Here is a 25,746-nt window from a genome sequence, read left to right as displayed (position 1 = left end):
GAAAAAATTCCTAACTGTCAGGGTGGTCAAATATTGGAATAAATTGCCAAGGGAGGTGGTGGAATCTCCCTCTCTGGAGATATTTAAGAACAGGTTGGATAGGCATCTGTCAGGGATGGTGTAGACGGAGCTTGGTCCTGCCTTGAGGGCGGGGGGCTGGACTCGATGACCTCTTGAGGTCCCTTCCAGTCCTATTATTCTATGATTCTATGATTATTCTATGACTAGACCCAACTGTCAAACAGTAGACAGCCTAGTGGTAAAAACAGACCAAAACATGCTCCATTGGTATAACCTCTGTGCAGGAGCACCAGATTAGCCAGCCTATTACAGACAAACACTTAACATGCTTATGCAGTGATTGCACACAAGATGTAGAAGCCAACAGACATCAGACACGTTGAAAATACAAGTGGGAAAGACTTTAATCAGTGTGACAGGAGAAAGTGAAATGACACTTTTCTACTTTTTCTGTACTGAATAACAAGAGGGGAGATGTGCTCACATGATCAAAAAACAGCATTGGTTGCTAAAAGTGGCAAAGGGAAGAAACCTCAGGAAGAAATAACTGTTGTGCAAAGTGTGGCAGCTTGTTACCAAATTAGATATTTACAAAGTTTGTCCATTTTGGGTTATTCTTAATCTCCTCTACCCAGTTACTTCTGTTAGGCCTACCATTTCTATAGATACTAAGTGAACTGGTTGGCAATACTTGTAATTTCTGTTAATATTAGTATGACATCAGTTAACTCTGAAGCCAGATCTCTGGTAACTTCCCAGCTGAAAGCTATAGTGTCATAAAGCCTTTACAGAAAGAGGTCGGAAGCTTATAAAGCATTGGAAGGGATTGGAATTAGAAGGGATCTCTCAAGATCATATCATCTGAAGAAGCGGGTTTTGCCCACAAAAGCTCACGATTCAGTCTCTCTTTAGCTATCTATCTCTATGTATGTATGTGTTTGTAATATATAGTTAGTCTCTAACATGCCACAGGATTACTTGTTGTTTTGGAAGGGAATTAGGCCTTCATGAGAGTGCAAATGTGATCTTCATTCATAGTTGCTTAGGCCTTGGATCCCTGTATTCTCTCTACATGTAGGGTTGCCAGGTGTACAGTATTTACCCAGACAGTCCAGTATTTGTGGGCTCTGTCTAGTTAAAAAAAAAACAGAAATTACCAGACATTTCACAATACCGGACATGTGAAATGTCCAGTATTTCCTGCTTCCCTTGGACAGAAGTCCAGCAGGGACAATTTCCCCCTGCTGTGCCTGTGGGGGCGGGCGAGTGAGGAGCATGGCAGAGTTGTAGCGAAGGGGGGCAGTAGCGGGAACTTGCTGGGCGCCACGCTAGGGAGTGCCAGGCTGGGGTGGGAGCAGAGTGCACGCTGCTCTGGTCCACGTGACCAGCAGAGACCCGGGAGCTGGCCACGTTATGCCTCCCTCTACACAGGCGGCCAGGCAGCAGGAGCAGCAACTTTAGAAGTAAGATTAACTTACCCGGCCATCCCATTCCTCCAGTGCCTGGCTCTGTGGTGGGGGGAGGCGCTCCCGGTACTAAGAATGCCTGGCTCACGGGGAGGGGTGAGTGCACTGGGATGGGGGATGCTGCAGGGGGCCTGAGGCAGGGGTGAGTGCATTGGGATGGGGGGGCACTAGAGGGGGCCTGAGTCTGGGGGAAGGGTGAGTGCATTGGGATAGGGTGACTGGGGAGCCTGGCTCAGGGGGAGGGGTGGGTGCATTGGGGGTTAGTGTGTGGCCCCAAACTGAAGGGAGCGGTGCAAGTTTTGCTTAACAACTTTGGTCTCTTCCCCGCCCCCCTATTTTTCCCTTTTTCAACAGAATTTTTTCCCTTTTTGGGTGGGGGTGTTCAGTATTTTTTTTTAAACCATCTGGCAAGCATATCTACATTTTGTAACAGGCAGCAAAAAGAAATTGTATTCCAAAGGATAGAGCTGGGTGACTACCTCCTCTGTGGGGAGGAAATCTGATGCCTCTTAGAGGTAAGGGCTGCAAGCACTTGTGAGGAATGGTGCATGTTTGTCCTAGTTGTTTAGGTTTGTCCTAGTTCTATTAGGTTGGATTTAAGGGCGCATAACACTTTAATACAGTAGAGTCCTGATTATCCAACCTAAACGGGACCAATAGGTGGTCGGATTAACGAAAACGTCGGAATATGGAGTATAGAATTACCTGTAGTTGATTCGGGTGGCCTGGCCCCTTCCCTCCTTGCAGCCCCTGGGCGGGGGCCAGGAGAATGACCCTGCTCACTGTCCAGTCGCTCCGGGCGCTGCTACTGCTGCTCCTGCTGGCACCACTCGGTCCCCATCCCTGCCTGGCCCCTTCCCACCCTGCAGCACCCAAAGCGACGTGGCAGCGAGCAGGGCCGTTCTCCCAGCCTGCGCCCAGGGGCTGCAGGGAGGGAAGGGGCCAGGTAGGAATGGGGACCGAGTGGTGCCGGCAGGCGTCTTCGACCTGCAGACTGGACTCTCAATCGCCTGCCGTGCGCTGCAATTCAAGGGACGTCAGCAGCTGGAGAAGGAGAAATGGGCCAGGTCACGTGGCAGGCGGCTGGGGATAGCGCGGGGTTTTAGTTTTGCTTTCAGGGGCTGCTGCTGGAGCCTCTTCCGCTGGGGAGGCTGCATGCGTGATGGCACCTCAGGGTTTATCTGGCTGTCAGATAAAGCGGAATGTCGCATTAGGGAAGGTCAGATAATCCGGACTCTACTGTAACTCAGATTTATTGGTGGCTTTGTAAACAAGGGGAGGAAAATTTTTAGCAGCCCATGGCCTTTTTTTCATGCCATTGTGCAATGTGAAATTAGCATAATGGACACGAATCAGAATAATCATATAAAATGTATTTCATTAGTAATGTGTAAGGAGCATGAGAATTTTGCCATTTATTGGAATTGTCAAGATGTGCAGTCTGTCAGTGTCTGTCCTTTGAATTGATCTGAGCCAAACATGGATACCTTGTTGTGATTTTTTTTTAAAGTTGAAGATCACACTGAATTCAGCTCTTTTCCTACAATTGCTGCTGCTGTTCTACCTGTACAGAACCTCATGCTATGACTGAGGATATGTCCACTCTGCAGCTGAAAGTATTATTGGTACACATATAGACCTACTCGTGCTAGCTTTCATCAAAGCCACCATGAGAAACAATAACCAAGAAGTATCTCAGGAGAGGTAGTGGCAGCCCAAGTATGTAACCAGGGCTCCTTGATAGGCAGGGCATAGGCAATACAGCTGCCCATATAGCTGTAGCTTCACTGCTATTGCTACTTGAGCTAGCTAATTACAATCAAGCTTCAGGAATTGAGGTTGTTCAGAACTTTGAAAGTTCATAACCTCAAGCAACACATTATGGGAGTTCTTTTAAAAGTTCACACTGAATATTGCTTTCATACAGCTTTGAAACTTTATTATGCAGAACAAAAATGCTGTTTTTAACCATCTTGCTTTGAATGAATCTAGCACGAAGCAGTTTCCTTGCCTTACCTTATCAAATCTTTTTTCCCTTTATTTTGTTAAGTTTACATTTAACACAGTAGTGTATTGTATTTGCATTTTTGGCTCTGCTGCTGCCTAATTGCTAGAGCCCTGCAAATCCACAGATACCCACTTTATAAATGCATCCGTAGATATCATTGCAGATATCTGCAGATCATTTTTGCAGATGTGGGTGCAGATAGCAATTTTGTATCCAATCAAGGCTCTGATTGCATATTTCTGATTCCCAATGAGGGGTGTGGTTAAATGCTTAGTTTATAACTCTGAGGTTCTATTGTAGATCAAGTCTAGTTCATGTAAGTCTAGCCACACCACAATCACACCTTTTTGCTGCAGTGAGGCATATCCTGAATTTATCCATTTCTGCAACCTTTTATGGATGGGGCAGTTGGTCATTCATTGTACAAATATGGTCCCTTTAAAATTCCTTTCCAGATACTAAAAATTATCATGTTTTCTTTTTTGCAAAAAGTGGAGACCTTCAAAACCATGAAAGGAAACTTTCTAGCATGTAGAGCTGCTGTCTCTTTGCATTACAAGAAGTTGTAAGGATTGCATCATGTAGCATTAAATTCCCAGTGCTTTGGGGAGGGGGAAATCTACTTAATAGGATGGGAAGCATCCAGTCCCTGAGAGACAGAAGCAGAACACAGGGGTTGAAACTTGGAAGAAAATACCCACCCTTGAGTCATAAAGTTCTTAAAAATACGTGCCCAAATAAAAAAGCCACCTGATTCAAATTGAATCAATAGAGCTAAAATGGCAAATTGCTTATCTTGTGAAAAATGCAGTTTTGATTGACTTGAAATTATGTATGAATTCATTGCCATTCATAGTCATTCATGATGACTATTTTTTATTGGGCCAGGAAATAGTGACTCAGTAGTCTAGTACTAGGTGCACTTGCCTGGGAGATCCATGTTCCAGTCCCTGCTCGGGTGACTTCCTGTTGATAAAGTGCAATTCCTTCGAAGGATGTTTAGAATGGTGTATTTAACTAATTGTGTAGTTGATAGAATTTTTATGGACTACAGAATTAGTTGATAAAGGAAAGCGCTCAGTGCTGGCTCGCGCTGGGTCTGGGAGCTACCCCCGCTGCGACTCTGCAGTTTAAATGTAGTAAGATCCGAGCTGCCTGCCCACTCAGCTCTTACTACATTTAAAATACAGCGCGGCAGCAGGGGTAGCTCCTGGATCCAGCATGATCCAGGACTGAGCCAGGCTTGCTCAGTCCCGGCTTGCACTGGGTCCAGCAGCCCCTGTTGGCAGGGGGTCCCAGTGGGGAGTTGGGATCCCTCTGCGGGACAGGGGCTGCTGCCGGAACAGCCACAGGCAGAGGCAGCTTTGCAGCAATCTCCCCTGCCTCTTATAGAAGCAGCAGCGCAGGGTGGGGGACACCGACTTTTAAATTAGCTCCATTATTTACCCTGCTTGAATTAACAGCTTTCTGCATAACTTCATCTCTGAACAGTCCTGAAATACAGCAATGTAGAGGATATAAAACTACAAGTTACTGTATATTGTGTTCTCTGCCCCTCTTCTCACTTTGTTCTGTTTCATTTTCTTGATTTTCTTCCCCCCTCCCTTATCTATCCTGCATTCCCTTCTTATCCCTCTGTTCTTTTTCATTTTTTCTTTTAAAAAAATGATTGAATTTTTTTAAATAAAAATTTTAAAAAATGCAGTAAGTTCTTAAGACCAGTATGCATATCCTGTACTTTACAAAACCTCTAAGACATCTGCCTTCAAAAGTTTATAACCTGACCATTTTTCTTATGTGCTTGGTTCATTGCAGTTGCTTTTCTGAAATTCACAAAATTAAACTTGAACTACATAGAAAAGTATTCACTTCCTGTTGAGCGTTCTTTTGCTTTCCCATCCTCTTTATTTCCCAGCTTCCTCTCTGCCCCATAGCCATTTGTTTTGGTGTTTTTTTTCTTCACTGGCTTACCAGAGTAGAAGGTGTTAAAGTAGGTAGGTTCCTTAATAGGCAAATGACTTCAAAATGAGTGTCAGTCTCATAAAACACCTGCAATGGTCTACTAAGTGAAAGTATGGAGTCTAGAGGGCATAAAATTTGGGACAGAACCTCAGTAAAATGCACTCTTCATGTACTGTGTTTAGCATACTGATGATGTTCAATAGAAGATTTCATTAAACAGGCAACAATCATGCTCTTAGTTTATGAAGAGGAAATGAAATAACGTTTAATGTCCACTTGGAGTCCTAAGAGTGCAACTTAACCATTAGTGTTTAAGGGTTATATAGGAAAACTTAGTCATGCAATGGTCCCCATCAAAAGATGCCCAGTTTCCTTAGCTTAGGCAATTAAATGCTGTTAGTATGTTCAGTATATCGTTGATATTGCCGCCTTTGTATATAGGAAAATAAATTATGGGAAACATGAACATAAGTCGAGATAACGTTATGTAGCTTCATAAGGTAAAACTGAAAAGTTTAAGGGCAGCCACTGCACCATAATGTACCATTAACAAGAATATAGTCTGTTTTGCTCATACTTCTCAATGGTAGACTTTTTTAAGTGGGTCATAGCCAGGAAGACCACTACTTGCTCATACATTTATTATGATTACCATTCATGCTCCAGTAAACCTGGCAAAATCAAGAAGGAAAAATCTGACTTGCAACTATGAATAAACTATGACTGTGGCCATGCAAAATACTTAATAGATTTATTACTATCTAGGAGACCCATATGATTGTTATGCATTTGTACCAGACACTGTGCTATTGTGTGAACTCAGCTGAATTAAGATATTGTGAGGAAGGATTTCTCCTCTTGCTTCAGTTTTAAGAGACGTGGTTATTGCATTGCTGCCTGTCCTGTATAGACAAAGGCGATTCATTATTTATTTTCCTATTTCTGGAGCTAATTGTTGTGATGTTTTCCTTCTAGTATCAAATTGCTGCAAGGAATACTTCATTTCAGCAACCAGGGAAAGTGCTTGGATGCTCAAAGTAAGTATTTTTATTTTTCTCCTTCTATGGTGTAATAAAATGTACAGTATGTTGTTTTGTTCTCTTCCTCCCCCCCCCCCCTTTCTCCCCTATTTGTTAGTTCTGGACATCCAACACACTGGTCATCTGAAGAAGTAGGTTGTGCCCATGAAAGCTCTTGATACTATCTACATGTTTTGTTAGTCTTTAAACTGCTACCAGACTATTTGTTGTTTTAAGTTTATTACAAAAGGAATGAGGGTTTGCATTCAGCATTGCCCTACTCTTTAAAAAGATAAGTGTAATCAAAGCAACAGTTAAGTGGTTTTTCAGTATACCAGTAATTACTGAAATTCCTTTGTAGCAAGATTTACCATGCATGAATAAATAGGTACAAGACAGAATAAGGTGTCTTTGTAAGTAGTAGTGTCCATGCAATGCAAATTAATTGCAGTGAGTTTACAGCTAACACCACAAATGACAACTGCTTCCAAAAAAAATGCAAATGTGTGGGGAATAAAGAAGGGAAGAGAAGTGTTGCGGGCCAGGGGGGCTTCCTTGGAGAGGGAATCCACAGGTGGGGGAGTAATCTTTTCTCTCCCTTTCTTCCCTTTTCTTTCTCTCTCCTCTTCCTTGTTTCTCCTTCTCTCCTGTTTCAGGAATTCTGTAGAAAACTGTTTTATACTCTTTCTCCAATGCTCATTTTATTTCATTAACAGCTCCACCAGTTAAATAATGCAGCCTTTCCAATGTAAAATGGAGGAAAAGAGCTAGAACAAATGGTACTGTACATGGTTAACAATGCATATCTGATAAGGAACCGTTTGTTGTTTTTGTTTGGAATTTTTGTTAAATTTTCAATTAGTTATTGGACACTGGGTTAATCAATCCAGCCTCCAATCTGTCATGTTTGCAACTTGCAGTCATAATTTGACTCACCTGTAGGAACAGCAGAGAACAATGATCTAATTAAAGGTAGGTCCACAAGATGGCAGTGTTTCTAAATTCTTTTAACACAAGAGCTGCTGTTGATAAAAAGAAATGTCACATGGCAACAATGATTTTACAAAAAGACAGTAACTAAGTGTCTGTCTTGAATTCTAAACTTTCTTCAAAATGGAGACTAGAATTCACTATTATGTCTTTTAATAAAACCATCTTCTGGCATGCAATATGATCTTGTCAAATGTATATGCACTGTGAAGTCTGGCAAGATACAGAGAGTACAGTGAACTGTGTGGCATTATCTTGTATTGCAATGTATTTTGTGTAGTTCTTCAGTTATCATATACATAAAATGATACATCCCTGCTCACTACATTTTAATATAGGACCCTCCAATAGTGTAAGTCTCAGTGCTACCATTTATAAAGTCTGACTTTGCTGGGGGCATAAGGCATATCTCAGTTGCTGGAATATATTATTTGTTGTATAATCTAAGAAAAGATTAGTCCTATTTTTTTCCTGTGCTCTTTAAACTATAAGGCTTGTTTCACAATGGAACTAGGGGAGCTGGTTCAACTGTTGACTAAGGGTTTTGAATATCTTAACATAGTTCAGGAGTATTTGTAAAAAGGTGTTTTTAAGCTCGGATCAACAGGATGGGAAACCTGAATGCAGATAACTGGGATATGTTGATAGGTTAGGGTTAGAACAGTTCCTAGGAAATGAATTGGCACCGAACCTTGTTTAACAGGGGAAGGGGAAGCAGTTAAGAGAAACAGAAATGGTGATAGGGAGAAGTGCAAGGCGATAAGTGCAGACTTTAGAAGCTGAGTCTGAAGTGATGAGAGCTGAGAGGATTTGAGCATCCAGGAGGCGCATGCAGTATATTTAAGCTGGGAGTTTTCATACTAAAAACAGTGGGTAATTGCTATAGTCCAAAAGAAGCTGAAAGAGGATGAGTCTGAGATGAAGCAAGGAGTCTGGGCCACATGAAGCTGAGAAACTCAAAGCCATCAGTGGATTTCCCCCGCTGTACATTGTTTCTAGTATAGGTACGGATAGAGCAGTGGAAGTGTCTAACATAGATTGGGCATGGCATTTTAATCACTTTATTTTTCTAACCCTCCTCAAAACATGTCTGGATGATGCTCTTAAAACACTCACAGCTACAATCTGATTTACTAGTTCTCTTACCAATGGTTGTGAAATCATAGGAAATTTGGAGAAAACTACAAGTGTAGAGGCAGCAGGGATACAGTTTACAACAGTCTGCTTGTAACTACACATTGCCTAATAACTTATCTGGGACACACAGATTTCCTGGAGTGAGAAGCCCCACCCTCAAACCAAAGGGCAGATTTCTAGCATACTCTCTGTGGTCTGCTGCCTACTGTGTAGTCTTTCCTCCCAAAATTCCTGGAATTTTGTAGCACATTGAATATCAGAATAAAGTCCCACCATCAGCTTTTCAATGCTAGAGGTCTGTCATATTGGTACAAAGGTAGCTGAGCTGTAGTTGCCCATGGACAAAATCCAGGTTTTACACACCAATATGCAAGGCATTTTGGTGCTCTTTCATACTACTTTTGACAAATTCATGGTGGTTAGTGGAGTTCTTGTTCCTGCTTTAACTAAAGTTGTAAGGAAGACCATATAGAAAAGGAAGTTCAAGTATCCAGGCAGTTTTACAACTTTCATTTAGAATATTCCCCCAGGATATACAGAAAGGTTTCATTGGCAGTTAAACATACAATGCATTAAGTAAGGAATTTTAAAAGATTTTAGAATGCATCCTAACATCAAAAATATTATTGTTTCTATGGTGCTTTAGTTTGTTTCTTGCAGTTATTCAGTATTTTTTGGCTAGCAATATAGTCAGCCAAAAGCATCTCAGTGTGGATTAGAAAACAGAATTTGTTCAGGAAAGGCACACAATAAAACAACTTCAGTATCCTGGTAGGTTTTCTTTACTTAGCTAAAGCTAAAACTTTCCAAATCTGTATTGCTAAGAGACTTCCATTATTTGCTCTGTGTCTGGAATGTAGAAAACGTATGCTTGGTTACTTGAAAGCAGGCAAAAAGTAGAGAAACAACAGTCTTTCATTCCAGGAAGAAAAACGTTTCTCTACTTCCCCTGCATCTTCATTATTAGCCAGAGGGGGTCACTCAAACAAATCACTTTAATCCTTTGGCTGACTGCAATGCTGGCAGTATTTTCATCTATTGGAAACTGGGTCTCCCAAAAGTCACTGCAGTGTAACATCCTATGACACTCACACCTACGTAAAAATAATTGTTTTATGGTCAGTTTTGATTTAATATGGGAAGGATGCTGTAGTATGGTTGTAAATTTTCAATCTAAAGGACAAAGTTTACTTGAATGGAATGTTTGTTTATGGCTTAATGCTAAACAGTACCTTTTCCCTGATTTAATTAGAAATTGAATAGACTGAATATCCTTTTATGGTCTTGTCTGAAAATGTTCTGAACCAGAGTGATTTCCCTACCCTCCCCACCCCTCCAATGGTCCAAATACAAGGAATTATCCCATGGGAATTAATTAGTGCAACTTTAAAAAAAACCTGCAGGTTTTTTTTTTAAATGAATCATATGTACATTTTTGTTCAAAGTTGTTAATGACAGGCCGTTTCAATGGCCAAGATATCAATGTTAACTAATACTCATAACTATTAAATATATGGATTTTGTTACTTTGCATTAAATAAAATCATGTAGTTTTCCAACATCGTGAACAAAACATTATTTTAATGTCTTTGCTATATTTTTGTGTTTAAAATACTTAGAAGGCAGGATTTTTACAACAGAGCAACTTATTACTATAAATGTAAGACCCATTTCAGCTCATTGAAATACAGTGTCTGGCAGCCCACCAGGAGCTAACTTTGGTGAGCTGCCTCCAGCCCAGGGATGCCCAATCCTGTACTAGTGTACAAAACCTACTGGTAACCCTTTAAATATCACCAGCTCTTTGAATGTTAATCATTTTAATAGTTGGAAGGGGGTGGTTGGAAGGGCATGGGAGTAAAGTAGTGGGTGATTATTGGGAGTTGCTTCTGGGAGGAATATGCAGATGAAAGAAAAGACAGGGAATGGGAAAAGATACAAAGGGCTGAAAATAGCAGTGGTCCTAAAGATGAGCATATTTTCCCACTGAGTCATGAGTGTGACAGTCGTGGACATGTATCAGAGAAGTGGCCCTGTTAGTCTGAATCTGCAAAAGCAACAAGGAGTCCTGTGGCACCTTATAGACTAACAGATTTATTGGAGCATAAGCTTTCGTGGGCAAAGACCCACTCTGTCAGATGCATGTCACTTCTGACGAAGTGGGTCTTTGCCCACGAAAGCTTATGCTCTAATAAATCTGTTGTTCTATAAGGTGCTACAGGACTCCATCACTTTTTCAGTCTTGGACAGGTAACTAAGAATTTAGCTACTGTATAAGGGCTGTCTACTGTTCCTCCCTTTGTGCAAACTTCTCGTTGACATCCGTGGGAAATCAGGTATGTAAAGATGGAAGCACGTAGTCCTAAATGTGTGCTCCTGCCATAGGCCATGATTAGAAATGGACGTCAGTCCTCTCCATAGAATGTTTGACAGCCTGTTAGTTGTGGTCTGTTTATGTGATTTCTTTAAGAAATCTAGTGGCAGCATCAGATGATGGGTAGTTGCCCTTAACACTTCTAATTCTGCCTTGCAAGTAGATAACATTACTACAGTGCAACTGAAGCTTGCCTCTACTTAAGAGTAGAGTGCCGTGGGAATAGCATGAATGCTTAGGAAACAGTACTTAATTGCATCAGGCAACTGAATATTAAGTACATCAGTGTTGCCAGTTCCACACATTCAGATATCATGATTCAGACCCTCCTCCCCACCAGCCATGTGACTGATGTAAAAATCGAAGTAAAATTAAATGCATTTTGGGTTCTTATTTGACTTTTAGTTTTGGAATCTTTAAGGATCCACACTGTTCTCTGCAAACAGGAGGGCCAGAAACTTGGTTATGTTTTTTTCCCTTTTGAAATTAAAGTCTTGATTTTTTTTCATGTAATTACATTAGGGATGTAATAGTACAGTTGATTAACCGATAAGCAAAAGCTTATATCTTAATGCTATAGACTACACGTATTTCACTTTCCCTGTCTCCCTGCCAGTGCATTTTTTAGCAGATTGGCCAGCAGCTTGGCTCAGTCCTGCCTTGCGACAGGTCTGGGACCTATCCTTGCTACAGCTCTGCATTTAAAGTGTATTAAGAGCCGGGAAGGCAGGTAACCCAGCTCAGTTCTGGCTTGCGCCGGGTCTGGGAGCTCAGACTTCCTCTTCCTCTCCCCAGACAGGGACTACTGCCTCTTTCTCAGCACCACAGGATGACAGGCAGCCGGTCATGATGGGAGCTGGTTTTTAAACTGGAACCCCTCGCGGACCAGCTCCTGCCTGGCACCTTACGCTGTTGCCTCTAATACAGCGGCTGCCCGCTCCACCCCTGGGAGCTACAGAATAGTCAACTAATCAATAAAATGTCATGAGGTTACTTGACTATTCAGTTAACCGATATTTAACATCCCTAAATTACATCATTCCAGGAAGCTTGAGGAAAATCACCAATATTATGAGATACATAATACAATCTTGAGTGCTGAGGTCAGGTGGATGTGATAAATTCTTCACCTAATGTTAACTCGAAAATGTTGTCTTCATGTATAAAAATATAGATGTTGTGTGTAATCTCAGCCTACACAGAGTTGTTCTCTCAATTAATAGTGTGATTAAGCAACTATCATGTGGGCTAAAATTTTACTTACTTTATTTTTGCTCTGCTTGATATAGTCTATTGTAGCTATTGAAAATGTCTTGTTTCCGTAGGAACAGAGTACCTATGTACTCTTTGCCTTTGAAAATTCTGCTCCCAAAGTCTATAACTTTAAGTGGCATGGCTATAATTTGATTTCTTAACTGCCTGGAAAACACATCTCTTTCTATAAACTTACTGCAGTAGGCCCCTGGTGGTGTCTATCAGTTAAGGTTGCAAATTAGCTTCCATTTAAGTTCCACCCATTTATATAAGGCTCATATTTGGCTCATTCTCTTTAACTGATGAGTAAGGCTGGCAGTGGCTGCAGTTCACCACCAGCAGCAGGATAAGTGGAGGAAGGCATCCCCACTGCTTTGCTCCCAAGGTCACCTGTGGGGACTGTCCTGCTCCCTCGCTGGAGCAGCGTGGCACGGAATGCAAAGCAGAGGGGCCGCCTTGCTCCACTTACCTTGCTGTTGCTGGTATGTGGGGGTTATGGACCTTTGCTGTGGGCACCAGGCTCCTCTCCCCTGCTAGTCTCCACCCTGGCTGCTGGCCAGCTCCTTCTGCCCACCACATTTGAGGCATGTGACTCCATGCTCTCCCTGTGTTGCCCCTGACATGGAGCTATGGGAGGCAGGGAGCCTTCCTTAACCCTGCTACATCACCGACTAGACTCTTTCAGCAGCCAGGTCAGCAGTGCTGACAAGCTGCTGCCAGAGTCTCTTTTTCTAATGGGAGAAGCAGAGTTAAGGTTGTGCAGTCAACCTTTACCTTCACATTTCTGACTTGGTTTCTTGATTAAGACGTTTGTGTGCGTGTGAGTTTACGTAAGAACAAGTTACATGTAATCCTTCTTTCTTAAGTCTTCTAAACCCTGTGTTTCAGGTAGGTCATTGTTTAATGAAAGGGAGTAAATCCAACTCTCTTCCCAATAGGATGTATGTACTTCTAGTATGCTCCTGTCTACTCAGAAAGGAGGAACTTACATTTTTAATCGAGTTCTATGGTTAGGAGGAGAGAGAGAGAGATGAGTTTTACACTAAATTTCTTCTGCTCTAGTTACGTTTTATTTTAACGGTAGGTTTTTTAGCAGACCTCGCACTTGACCTATATGTTCTTGTTCCTAGATGTGTTGAAGTGTTAATTGAATTTTGCTGTAGCCTTTGAAACTTAGTCAAATTTTAATTACATTTAATGCTATTTTCATTTATATTTACTTCTGTGTTGCTAACAAATCCTTCTTTCTTCTTTATGCTTCCTTCCCTTATTACTTGTGTAACTTTTTTTTTTCCCTTGTCAGACTTCTGAAAATCTATTATCTCTTTCAGGTCAGCAGTCTCCACCCTGACCCATTTTTTTCTTCCTCTAGATACCCTGGCAAGGGCCCTTCTGCTAAATCTGAATTTCAGGGCTACAAAAAACTGAACAGCAGCTCTATGTATAGCTATCTGTAGCAGATTAGTGACACAAACACATAAGCAAGAACACAGATGAGACTGCACAGAACTCACTCCTCCTCGCTATGCCAGCTATGAGAATTCTGCGTAACCTATTCAATCTATCTCGAGTTGTTGGACCTTCTCATGTTGGAGTAGTTTTTTTGCATTGAAAACTATGAGGTTTGTCTTTCTTCAGTCCCAGTCCACCTAGCAGCAATAGCTACCTTCCATCCCTGGGTCAACAGTCAGCCTGTCTACCCCCAATGTAAGCTCCTATTAGTGTGCTCAGTGCACCTCTCCTGGAAAGTGGCCCTCATCTCAGCCAGAAGAGTTTGAGATGAATGCCCTACAACAGAGCCACCATACACAATCTTCTTTAAAATGAAAGTGCTGCATCTGTATCTGGCATTCCTCTTGAAAGTGGCTTCACAATTCTACTGCAGTCAAGCAATCTTTAAACCATTTTGCTTTTCCCTGTTTCCAATTGGCTTGGGAAGAAATGTCTACACTCCTTTGATGTTCAGCATGCCCTGGCATTCTGTGTACGAAGAACCACGCCATTTTGCAGATCAACCCAGCTGTTCATATCAATAGCACCCAGAATAAGACTTTCCCAATTCCAACTTGAGGATCTTGCATGTTGCAAATCTGACATGTTGAAAACTGGCTGGCATTTCAGCTGCAGCTAACCTGACTACTTATTCCACAAGATTGAGGGTCTCCTCCACCTCCTACTAGCCCAGACTCCTATGCAGGGCAGAAACCTGGTTCTTGGTGCACACATTCTAAATGTTCCCATGCCATCATTCAGCAGACCAGAAACAATACTGACTTTAGCCATGCAGTTTAAAAAAATTGATCTAATGCAGTTAAATTCAACATAAACTCTCAGTGTAGATCATTCCTTGCAATCAGCTTGTTCTTAACTCCAAGCTCACCTCCTCTGCAGCATCTTGAGTCACTTACATTGGAATGGACGTGTGCAATCACTTGACAAAAAACCAGTTACAGTACTAACCTTTCTGTAACAGTTGTTCTTCGAGAGATTGCACAGGTCAATTCTAAAATCCATGGTCCTTCCCTTCTTATCAGTCAACTGCTAAGAAGAAACTGGCGGAAGGTGGGGAACAAAGGGTTGACAGGGCTCTTTATTCAGGCACTATAAATATGCAGCGCCAGAGGTTGCTAGAGCCAATCCAATGGATACCACTAATGGAAACCACTCTGTCAACTGTGCTCTAGGAGCGCACACCTACGTTGGAATGAACATGTGCAATATCTCTTGAACAATAGTTACAGAAAGATAAGTAACCATGAGGTTTTTTATTACATTAGCACATTTACCCGATACTGCTCTGGTCCTTAACCCAATTTTCCCCCCTGCTCCCTGATGGTGATGAAGGGGAAAAGCTAGCAATGTCCCCATATAAAATTATGGGGAGGAAGCTTTGATTTCCCCTTTGTTTGCTCTAAAGTGCATCTCAGATGGGAGACTCAGGACTGGCACAGTTTCCGAATAGAGGGGACGCACCCCAGTGATTCCCTCTTCACCTGCCTGGTAATTTTGTCTGTCTTTGTGTCTATGCTTTTGAGACAATCCCAATTTCCTGGCACAACCAAACCCTTACCTAACCCTTACCTTGCTTTAAGTTATGATAAGAGGAAGCTGCAAATTTGGTGGTCCTAGCTCTTACCATTTAGGAGGACTCAGACAGATGCACATTTCTAAAATATATAGTAAATTAAAGTGGATTGTTGATACTTGCATTTAATAAGCATGTTATGTTTTGTGGCTATTCTGTTGTAGAAATGGCAGACTTGTGGCTCAGAATTGGGAAACAGGAGACTTAGGAGTTTACTTTAGTTATGGACATGTTTTGCTTTGATAAGTCCTTATGACCTTGAGGTATAGAGCTTTGATAGAACATGCAGATGCTCTGCACCTCTGAGAACCAGGTTATTAACATCTACTAACTTTCAAATCTGTAAAATGAAGATAATTGCTAAAGGGGTGTTGAGGTGAAGTTCGTTATTCTTGATAAACTATGTTAAGCATATCAAATGAAAGCACTAAAATATTGCACAATATTGTGTGATTTCTTGATATGATTTAGTGAGTAGAACACTTGCTGTAAATTCCTTTTTTCTTCAGAGAGAATATGCAAAACTGTGACAAAATGGGAAGTTATCTGTGTTTTTTTTTTTTTTTTTTTAAATCCTAGGCATAGCTCTGTTTCCCTCTGTATGTGGCATGGCTACCCAGGGGGTGTCAAAAGGTTAAGAATGCTCTTGTAGCAATGCAGCAGACAGGAGGGGGGAGGATGTCATTTCCCTGTCTGGGTAGAATGAATAGTCATTAAAGAACTGGCTCAAACAGACCCATAGCAATAGGGGGTCCAGCAATACAAAGACACCCCAATGATTGAATAATCACAATCTAGCAGCTGGAAACCCCTGCAGGTAGGACTTGTAAACTGAACTGGAGGACAAGGTATCAGGAAGACTAGAAGAAGGGGCTGATCTTTGGGACTCAGAACCCAGCCAGGAGGGAAGGAGGGGTTGAGTCCTTGGCTGGTTCATCATGCCCTTGTCTTGGCCAGGATGGACTGTAGTTTATGTTCACTCTGTGCCAGGTGACTAATAAAAGATTATCGTGTGTTGAAAAGACTGCTTGTGTCACTGTCAATAGATTGTGCCCCAACAGGGGACAATAACTGCCTCCCACAGAAAAAACAACAATGGTCTGGTAGCACTTTATAGACTAACAAAACATGTAGAGGTCATCTGAAGAAGTGGGCTGTGCCCACGAAAGCTCATGATACCATCTACATGTTTTGTTAGTCTATAAAGTGCAACCAGACCATTTGTTGTTGTTTTTCTGCAACGGACTAACTCAGCTACCCCCTGAAGCCTCCCACAGGACTTTAGTTCTGGCTCTCTCAAATAGGGTTTGTTGATGCCAAAGACCCATTCTTTTTGAGTCTTGGACGCTAAGGCTACGTCTACATTGCGCATTCTTGTGCAAGAAGATATGCAAATGAGACAAGGCAATGAATGTTGCCTCATTTGCATACCTAATGAACCACCATTTTTGTGCAAGGGGCTTTTTGCGCAAGAAGGAGCAGTCTACACTGCTGCTTCTTGCACAAAAACCTCCTCTTACGCAAGAGCCTTCTCGAACTTTATTTTGTTCAAGCATTGATGTTACAGCTTCTTGACAGGCCTTGGCATTGTGCTCATTGTGTTAGGTTACAATTAACGTGCAACTCGTAAGTCACAAGAATCCTACCACTGATTCCAGGCATGTTAGTATTGTATGCTGGATCAGCTTCTAATGACCAAATTTTACTCAGCATATAAGAGTTTTATTGAACCCTTCCAACATCTTCTCATTTTCCTCTGTTCCTTATGCAAGCTTTGTACACATGCAACAGATATTGTGTGAGGGTTTACATTTATTTTATTGCATACATAAATGAAATGGCCACTAACTGCAAAGCATTTCAATCAGAATCTTGCAATGTAGTATGGAATTACTAATCTCAAGAGCCAGCATTCCCTTTTTTGGCCCTTGTGTTACACAATGGATTCCAAACAGCTTGTGTTATTGCAATTCAACAAGTGAATTGCCACATTAAAATGATTGCCAATAAGGTGATAGAGATGTAGGGACACCATGCCAGACTCACATTTTGGAAGTGTTTCCTTTGTAATCACACAATGCTACTAACTTTTGTTGGGGTGGAGGGAAGAGGAAATGCCAGTTGGCTAAAAAGGTTTCTTTTTCAGTGAAGGACATAAAATGTGATTTCATGCAACATCTTAAATTAAAAGACCAATGTCTCTTCTTACCCATTTTAATTTTTTTTCCGTTTGCGCTTTTCCAGCTCCAGCTTGGGCCACTTAGGGACAAAATTGAATGTTTGGGAAATGGAGAGCAGCCTTTAAATCACTTAAGTGATTTAAATCGAGCAGGAGTTTTCCTACTTTCATCCTCTCAGATATTCTCTGTTCCCCCGATTTCCAGCTTGTTAATATATTTATTTTATGGATATGTTTTGTCAAATGTGGGTTTCTGTAGATTTAGCACACTAAAACAAACTGTCCTACTTAAAAATTGGACCAAAGCTCAAAGCACGAATCCCTCTCCAGAACATCCCATCTGCTTCCCACCCAATCAAGTTCTTTTCATCCCCAGAAAAAAGCCTGGGAATCTAGATTACCTGAATTACCCCTTTTCCCTTACTTCCCCACCTCCCCCTGCCCCCCCCCCAAATGAAGACTGCAGCTATTTCTACTATGAAATACAACACCTGCAGCTGGCCTGGGATTACGGAGCTGTAAAACTGCAGCATAAACACTTGGGATCAGGCTGTAGCCACAACTCTGAGACCCCATTGGGGTAAATCTCCCAGAGTTCGAGCTCCAGCCTGATCCTTAGCAGTTATGCAGTAATTTTACAGCCCAAGTCCTATGAGCCTGAATTAGCCAACCCAAAGTAGCCATGGGTGTTTTTATTGCAGTGCAGACATAATTTTCATGTTCAGTACCATCCTCAAATTTTGAATACTGGCAAACCAAAGTGAGAGAGCTAGTTACAGCATTTAGGACTCATCTCTAAACACACCCGGCTGGTCTCTGCTCTTTTTTTATGCCAGTATGAATATGGAGCAACTGTGAATTTTGCACTGGAGTAAAACTGGTGGTATAGATAGCAAAGGGCTGATTCCTATGCTATGACAGACAGAGATAGGTACTGCCTCAATTGACCTCAGCCCATTTATGACATTATATAGTTCAAAATTAACATTTTTCAATTGAGTTCTAGGTACAGTTTAATCAAATGTATGCCACTAAACAGAAGTGTAATATGTCCCTGTAAGACTTCCATTCATTGTTGCTAGGTCTGGAAATTATGCAAGTAAGAGAATCTTTTTAATTTACTTCTGAGGAAGTGGGACTGGCCCACGAAAGCTCATCTAATAAACCATCTTGTTAGCCTTTAAAGTGCTACATAGTCCTGTTTTTAATTTACCAAACTGAGCCTGCCTTCCCTGGATGTGTTCTGCTGTACTGAGGTGCTTTCAGCTGATGACTTTATGATGTTCATAAGTAGCTGGTGAAGTGTTTATTCATAGGCTCATGCTGGATATTTGATGTGGGCTTCTTATAATTTGATAAGCGGGGAGATTTAGAGTATACTGAAGGCTTTGTCTTTCTGGATACAGTATCGGAGGGTGACTTTTTAAAGGACTTGTTGGCTTTATGGCCCAATGGAGCTCAAGTTGCTTTGGAGTCTAATTAAAAATTAATCTTTTCCATAATTTTTCTTTAACCTTGTGACTTGAAGCATAGCATTGTATCTTGTGATTCATTGTATGGTGGTGGAGCATTTACCTAATAATCTGAGTAAATACCTCTAATTTAGGGGGAGTGTCTCCAGAATGTAATTGTTTAAAAATACTTTTAATGTTGACCATTTTCTATGAGTGACTATTTCCAAAATGTTTGGATCTGTGACTAATCCACTGATTATTGTAGCAATTAAAGGGTGACTGCCTCTAAAAAGCATAGGTTCCCACAGGCTGGGGTGGAGAACGTTAGCATGTGTATGAATTCTCCACTATGGGTCAGATCATCTGCTGAGCACTTTTTGAAAATCTAGCTTTAAGTGGCAAACAAATGAGTCTTTCCTGTTACTTCTCATCACAGACACAGAACACTTTTTAAAAAATATGAAACCAGACCCCTGAAATTTCAATATGCTCCCATCTTCCTTTTAAAAAAGAGAGAAAGAGATTCTGCATATGGTCCAGGAACATGGGGCCATTGGGCAGCCTGCTTTCTCCAGAGCAAGGAAATTAAGGTCTAACCTGAAGTGACAATAGGTGCCTTATTCCTTATCTGCAAGATAGCCGGAGGAATAAGGAATTGTTTAGTAAGCCACATGCTATGTTTCTTTCTCTACATAATGCCAGAAATAACATTTTGGTATGTAGTGTTTAAACCTAATGTGACATAAACATTAAAGAACAGAGGAAGTGCCCAAAGGGATTTTATTAGGTACTATGCAGGCCAGTAAAGTTCATAAAAGGCCTAGAATCTGAATTTTCACTACAACCACTTTAACATCACCTCTGGATTGACCCTTTAAGGTAATCAGTGATGCTGGTCACATGTCATAGGGGAAGAATACGTGCGGAGTACTTCTGTCTGCATAACCTAGTTTAGCATGAATTTAAAACACACAGTAAATCACATCTGATTTGATGTGCTCAATGTGTTGGTAACACTATTGTCAACTGTTATTAATTCCTCTAAAGCATTTGTGAAATGCATGCATTTAATGCATGTCATTACATCAGAACAGTATGTTAATCTATAATAATCTGGCACAAATCTATGCGCTATAATACATATGTACAATTACATTTGTCTGTTTCACGCTTCTGTTAGATGATATCTTAATTGTGGGCTCCCTAACACGATACCAATTTTAACTATTTACTAAACAGAAAACATCAACAGAAATTGCATTCTAGATGCATGTGTGGAAAGAAAATATACACTCTGATTTCAAGCTTCAAATACATGAATAGTTCTACTGAGATTAGTGGAACTATGCATGTGCTTAAAATGAGATACATGTCTATCTAAACTGTTTAGATGTGTCCATGCCTTTGAGTAGCCATAATTTTATTACTGTAAACTTATCCTAAACCTTTTCTTCCCCACTTATCACTTCTTCTTCTTTTTTTACATGATTTAGTGTGTAATCTCTTCAGTCAGGAACATTTCTACAGGTTTGAAAAATACCCAACATGCTTTAGGATGCTAAAAGTTAACTTTAATTTTCTGAATATTTGTTTTGCTTTAAAAGTCCTATTGAGTTTTTTCAGATAACTGTACATTTCCTTGTAGTGAATAGAAAGAGCACAATGATAGTGACTGTTGAATGAACTAAGGAAATTGAAATTGCGTTAATCAGAAATTCAGTGCATTGTTGCTGTACAAGTAATGAAGTGTTAAATAGTAACATCTCATATGAAACAAGCTTGATCTCACTTGACTTCCCGATGGACTGGACAACTGTCCATATCACAATATTGGTCATAAAAGCTAGTATTAATTGGCACCTTTGGTAGCCTTAGAGAGGCCAGAGATTGAATGGCTATGTAGATAGTAGGGATGTGAAAGTATAACCATATACATGGTTAACTCATGAACCTGGGCTCATCAGCTAACATTCTTGGTTACATTCAGGCTCCTAGTACCTTACGTCAGCTTCTCATGCGCACCAGCTCCTGGGGAGCTACTTCTTTCTCCTGCCCTCTTCCCTCCCCCAATGTGTAACCATGTAACTGCTGGAATTTTCAGTGGTTACATGGTTACTTAAAATGCATTTAATTAACATCTCTAGTAGATGGGAGTGTCTGATCTTTAGTCCCTAGTGGTGAGTTCTGCGGACTGGAGTTGAGGCATAGTGTGAAGGTGGTACAGAAAAGTTTATACACTGTCTCTGCCTTTTAAAGACACCATTATAGATGCTCAGCTTGTATGTAGACCCCAAATTTAAAAAACATAAGAAAACCAAAAAAAGTGCCACTATGACTAAGCCACAAAGTAAAAGATGCAAAAAGGCATCCTTTTTAAAAGCAGAAGTTAAATCATAGTGAGGAAAACAAACTCTGGCAAACTAAGTGTAAAAATATAATTAGGAAGACCAAAGAAGAATTTTGAAGAACAGCTGGACAAAGACTCAAAGTAATAGCAAAATTTTAATTACATAAGAAGCCTGCTAAATTACCAGTACATCTACTGGATACAGGAGCATTCAAGGACAATAAGACTATTGTGGAGAAACTACAGGCAGTCCCCGGGTTACGTACAAGATAGGGACTGTAGGTTTGTTCTTAAGTTGAATCTGTATGTAAGTCGGAACTGGCGTCCAGATTCAGCCGCTCCTGAAACTGATCAGTTTCAACAGCGGCTGAATCTGGACGCCAGTTCTGACTTACATACAGATTCAACTTAAGAACCCCAGGCGTCCCCAAGTCAGCTGCTGCTGAAACTGATCAGCGGCTGATTCCAGGAAGGGGCAGGGGCTTCCTGTAGTCAGCCACTGGTCAGTTTCAGCAGCGGCTGACTTGGGGACGCCTGGGGCAGACCAGCTGGGGTGCTGCCGGGTTGGTCCAGTAGCACCAAGGAGCCTCCCCGGCTTTGCTCCAGGTGTCCCTGGTCTGCTGGAGACAGTCCCCAGCAGACCAGAGGCACCGGAAGCAAAGCAGCAGCAGCGGTGGAGTCCCGCGCCTCTGAAGCTTTGCCACAGCAACTCAGGGACTGCCTGTAAATTAATTATTTGCATCAGTCTTCGGGGCCTGAGAATGAGAGATGCTCAAACTAAAGCCATTCTTCGTTATGACAAATCTGAGAAAATGTCCCAGATTGAGTTGTCATTAGAGGAGGTTTTGGAACAAATTGATAAATAGTAATAAGTCAGCAGGCAGGACCAGATGGTATTCACTCAAGAATTGTGAAGGAGCTCAAATGTAAAACTGTAGAACTGCAGTTTGTAACCTATCATTTAGATAAGCTTCTGTATATGACTAGAGGATAGTTAATGTGGCACCATTTTAAAAAAGATCTTAAAATGATCCTAGAAATTAGATTAGAAAGCCTAATTTCAATCCTGAGCAAACTGTTCTTTACTATAGTGTCAACAGAATTATCAGATAGCTAGAGGAACATGACTTCTTTGGCAAGAGCCAACATGGTTTTTGAAAAGGGCAATGATGCCTCACCAATAAAGCCCTACGTGGATTAGAAATGTAAAATCCTATTTAATTGGTTGACAGGTTAAACAATGTTTAATCAGTTAACCAATTAAAGAGAGAGCAGGTGCGGGAGTGTCCCTTTCCCCACCTGCCTGCCTAGGGTGAGCTCCAGGCTGGAGCAGCCCCCTATCTGTGGCAGGCCTTGAGGGACTGGACCTGCTTCCTGCTTGCAGCAGGCAAGAAGCTACTCCAGCCATTGCCAGTTAACTGGAATCAGTAAGTATCACCTGTTAAGGGTGATACTTAATGGCTAACCTTTCACATCCCTAATGCAAATATAAAATTTGTATCTAAATCCACAAAAATGAACCATAGATATGTACATCTATATCTGGTGAGTAGATATCTGCAATCTACTAGAATTTTTGATGGGGCCAGCAAGCATGTGGACAAGGGGATCCAGTGGATATAGTGTAGCCCTTTGTGATGGGGAATTAAGAGGGACTTGGAGGGGAATCTACAACGATATGATGCACAGGGATGGTGTTAGAAGGAAGAGCTTTAGCACGAATCAGACTTTCCAGGCTCTTTTTGCTTTACTTAACTAGTGAAAATAGTGTCAATTTTGCATTTTAATTAAAAAAGCCTTTGGATCTTTATTAATAATTAGGAGTGTTGGAACCATTTTTATAGAGGGGGTGCTGAGAGCCATTGAACCAAACTGTAAACAGTTTATATAATGGAATGCATTTCAAGCCAAATGGTGCAGAAGCACCCTAATTCCAGCACCTGTGGTGTTGATAAAAATCCTACATTTCTGACTTGACCTACATTTGTAAAGCTGCATTTGTTTGTGTGTGTGCACTGAATATGAAAGTTATAATATCAGCAAGGATAAACAGCCATTTCCTAATTCTTATGGCTTACTGGTTTTGCTCCCTATCACTGGGTCTAGATCTAGGGAATTCTTTGCAGACAGCCAGGAATGTGGGAGGAAGAAACCTACAGAATGATTTGGTGTACTTGTAGCGATTTGCTTGCTTTACCTACAAAACCAGTTACATTTATAGCACTTGCAGAGTTTCCAAATTAGAGACTCAACCAGTGCCAGGCAGAAGGATGGTCTTGCATATGGGACCCAAATTACTCCCCCTATATTTCTCCAAATTGCATTAGATAATATGTAGAAATATTGTTCTCTTAAAAAAACAAAAAAACAACAACTTGTAGTCTTGTCCAGACCTGGTACAGCTTACAAAAGGAAACTGGAACTCTAGCCTAATGATTTGAACTGGAATCTTAATGTGAATACAAGTTTGAAATAATGCTGTCTTCATCTGCGCTTCGCTGTGCTGTAGCTTTGTTGGTGCATGTTTTCAGGTTATTTTGGTGACCTCAAAAGCAGCCTTTGCTAATTTTACAAGTTAGAGGTGGCTGACTATTTTACGGCTTACTGGTTTGATGGATCAGATAGGAATGTCTAGCAGCCAATGACCTGCTACAGACTATTTTTATGTTGTCTATCACTATATAACTGCTCTTGCATCTGCATAATCTCATGCATTTGTAAAGTACCTGTGAGGTGTGTGTTGAGATTTTTTTTCACTGCCAATGTTACAATGCTAACTGTGAATCTGCTGTCTTTCCCATGTTATTTCAATTGCATTTAGTAATAGAAAGATTCTTCAACCAAGTGTAAAGGCATAAGTAAAGTGAGTATGTCATGGGAGAGGTAATTGAAAAGTTTTCCACCTTTGTTTCCAGTTCAAATCCATCTGTCTGTTCAGTGGAGTCAGTGGTCTCAGTTGACTGCCTCAGAGATAGATGCCTATATTACAAAACTCAGCACCATGATTTAAGTTTGCATAGGCTTCCCTGCAATACAGTAGGCTTTGTTCTGTGGTTGAGCTGCTGCCAAATTAGCTATACTTGAACTTCTCTAGATTAAAAAAAACCCATAATTTATACAATAGGTGCAACTGTATAAACTAAGGCAGTTTTTTTTTCCTGAGCATCAAGTCTGTTTGATGGATCACAAAAAACTATACTGTGAATTTCCCTTTCACAGGGAAGGTAGGGGAAGTTGCTAACCCTGTCAGAAAATGTAAATCTGGTCAGTCTGTGTTTGATGCTGAGAAAGCTGTGAAGTTACTAAATAATTGACTTTGATTCTTATCCGCTTCATTTTAACTACCCAATCTTCAGATACTCACTGATTCCCTTAACCCCCCTATTTTCTATATCCTCTGCTCCCTGTCTCCCACTGCCCTCTTTTTTCCTCTCCCTTCTTCTCTCCTGTTTTGGAGTTTTGGGTCTGCACATCCTAAACTCAGAACTCCACATCATCTAAAGAAGTGGGCTGTGCCCATGAAAGCGCACGATACCATCTACATGTTTTGTTAGCCTGACATCACTTTATAGACTATCAGACCATTTGTTGATTAAATCTTTTGTCACTCAGGTCTAATCACATACATATCTCATTTCCACTTGATCAAACACTTTATTTTAAAAAGGTGAATTTTAAGTATTCTTTTATATTTTGAGAACAAAAATATAATAAGGCTTCTGTCTGCCCCATTACTCTTTTCCAGTTCCCAGCCTTGAGTTCCCATAGACCTAATTAAAGGAGACTATTCTCCCACACAGTTCAATACACACTTTTGCTTATGTGGGTTTTAGAGGAGAGCCAGAGAAACTGATTTAAATTTGATTTTGGTTAACATAGCTTGATTTTGGTTAACATAGCTTATGTGAACCATTGTGGTTCAACCTTTCATAATGGTGGATGCCATAAGTAAGCTTTTAATCTAATTTTACATAAATGACTTTCTTCTTAAATACCTATATATTTCAAGCTGCAGAACACTTACCTTGCTACCACAGAGGTGGAGAAAATATGCAGGGAGGTTTTAACCAATTGTGGATATGCAGAGTGGTTTAAGGGGCAAAAAAGCCTGGAGGGTAGGGAGCTCAGCTGCCAGGTGGAAAGGAAGGAAGAGGTACTTACATATCCATTTGCATAACTGCTAATGCTATTAGAAATGCAAGTTATCCAGTAGTTTCTCACCATATATTTGCCTCATTTCCCCCCCTTTTTTTTAACCCTCCCCTAACAAGATTTTAAAACACAGGAAGTCATCAGATGGTTTTGGTACATACTCTAAAATCTGGAAACTTAAAAAATTGTAAAGTTCATTTATGCTTATACTCAGATGAAGCTAGAGGGTATAAAATAGTGCTTGAGGATCTCATCATTGTTACTGATTTAGGGGCAACCCAGTCTGAGAGTAGCAGAG

At 40.9% G+C, this 25,746-nt stretch overlaps 1 protein-coding gene across 2 annotated transcripts in view; it reads left to right on the top strand.

Annotated features, from left to right (window-relative positions):
• Positions 1 to 25,746, top strand: part of MAPRE2 (microtubule associated protein RP/EB family member 2) — a 151,952-nt gene that overhangs the window by 30,514 nt on the left and 95,692 nt on the right. For both annotated transcript variants that reach the window (XM_075920733.1, XM_075920732.1), the window contains exon 2: positions 6,433 to 6,494. Coding sequence is in view for 1 of the 2 variants with exons in the window: in XM_075920732.1 (XP_075776847.1) it covers positions 6,433 to 6,494 (62 nt within the window). In the remaining variant the exon portion in view is untranslated. The remainder of the gene's footprint in view (positions 1 to 6,432; positions 6,495 to 25,746) is intronic.

The sequence above is a fragment of the Pelodiscus sinensis genome, chromosome 2 (assembly GCF_049634645.1).
Source record: "Pelodiscus sinensis isolate JC-2024 chromosome 2, ASM4963464v1, whole genome shotgun sequence".
In the NCBI taxonomy this organism is placed as follows: Eukaryota; Metazoa; Chordata; order Testudines; family Trionychidae; genus Pelodiscus; species Pelodiscus sinensis.
This window is presented reverse-complemented; position numbering and strand designations above follow the sequence as displayed.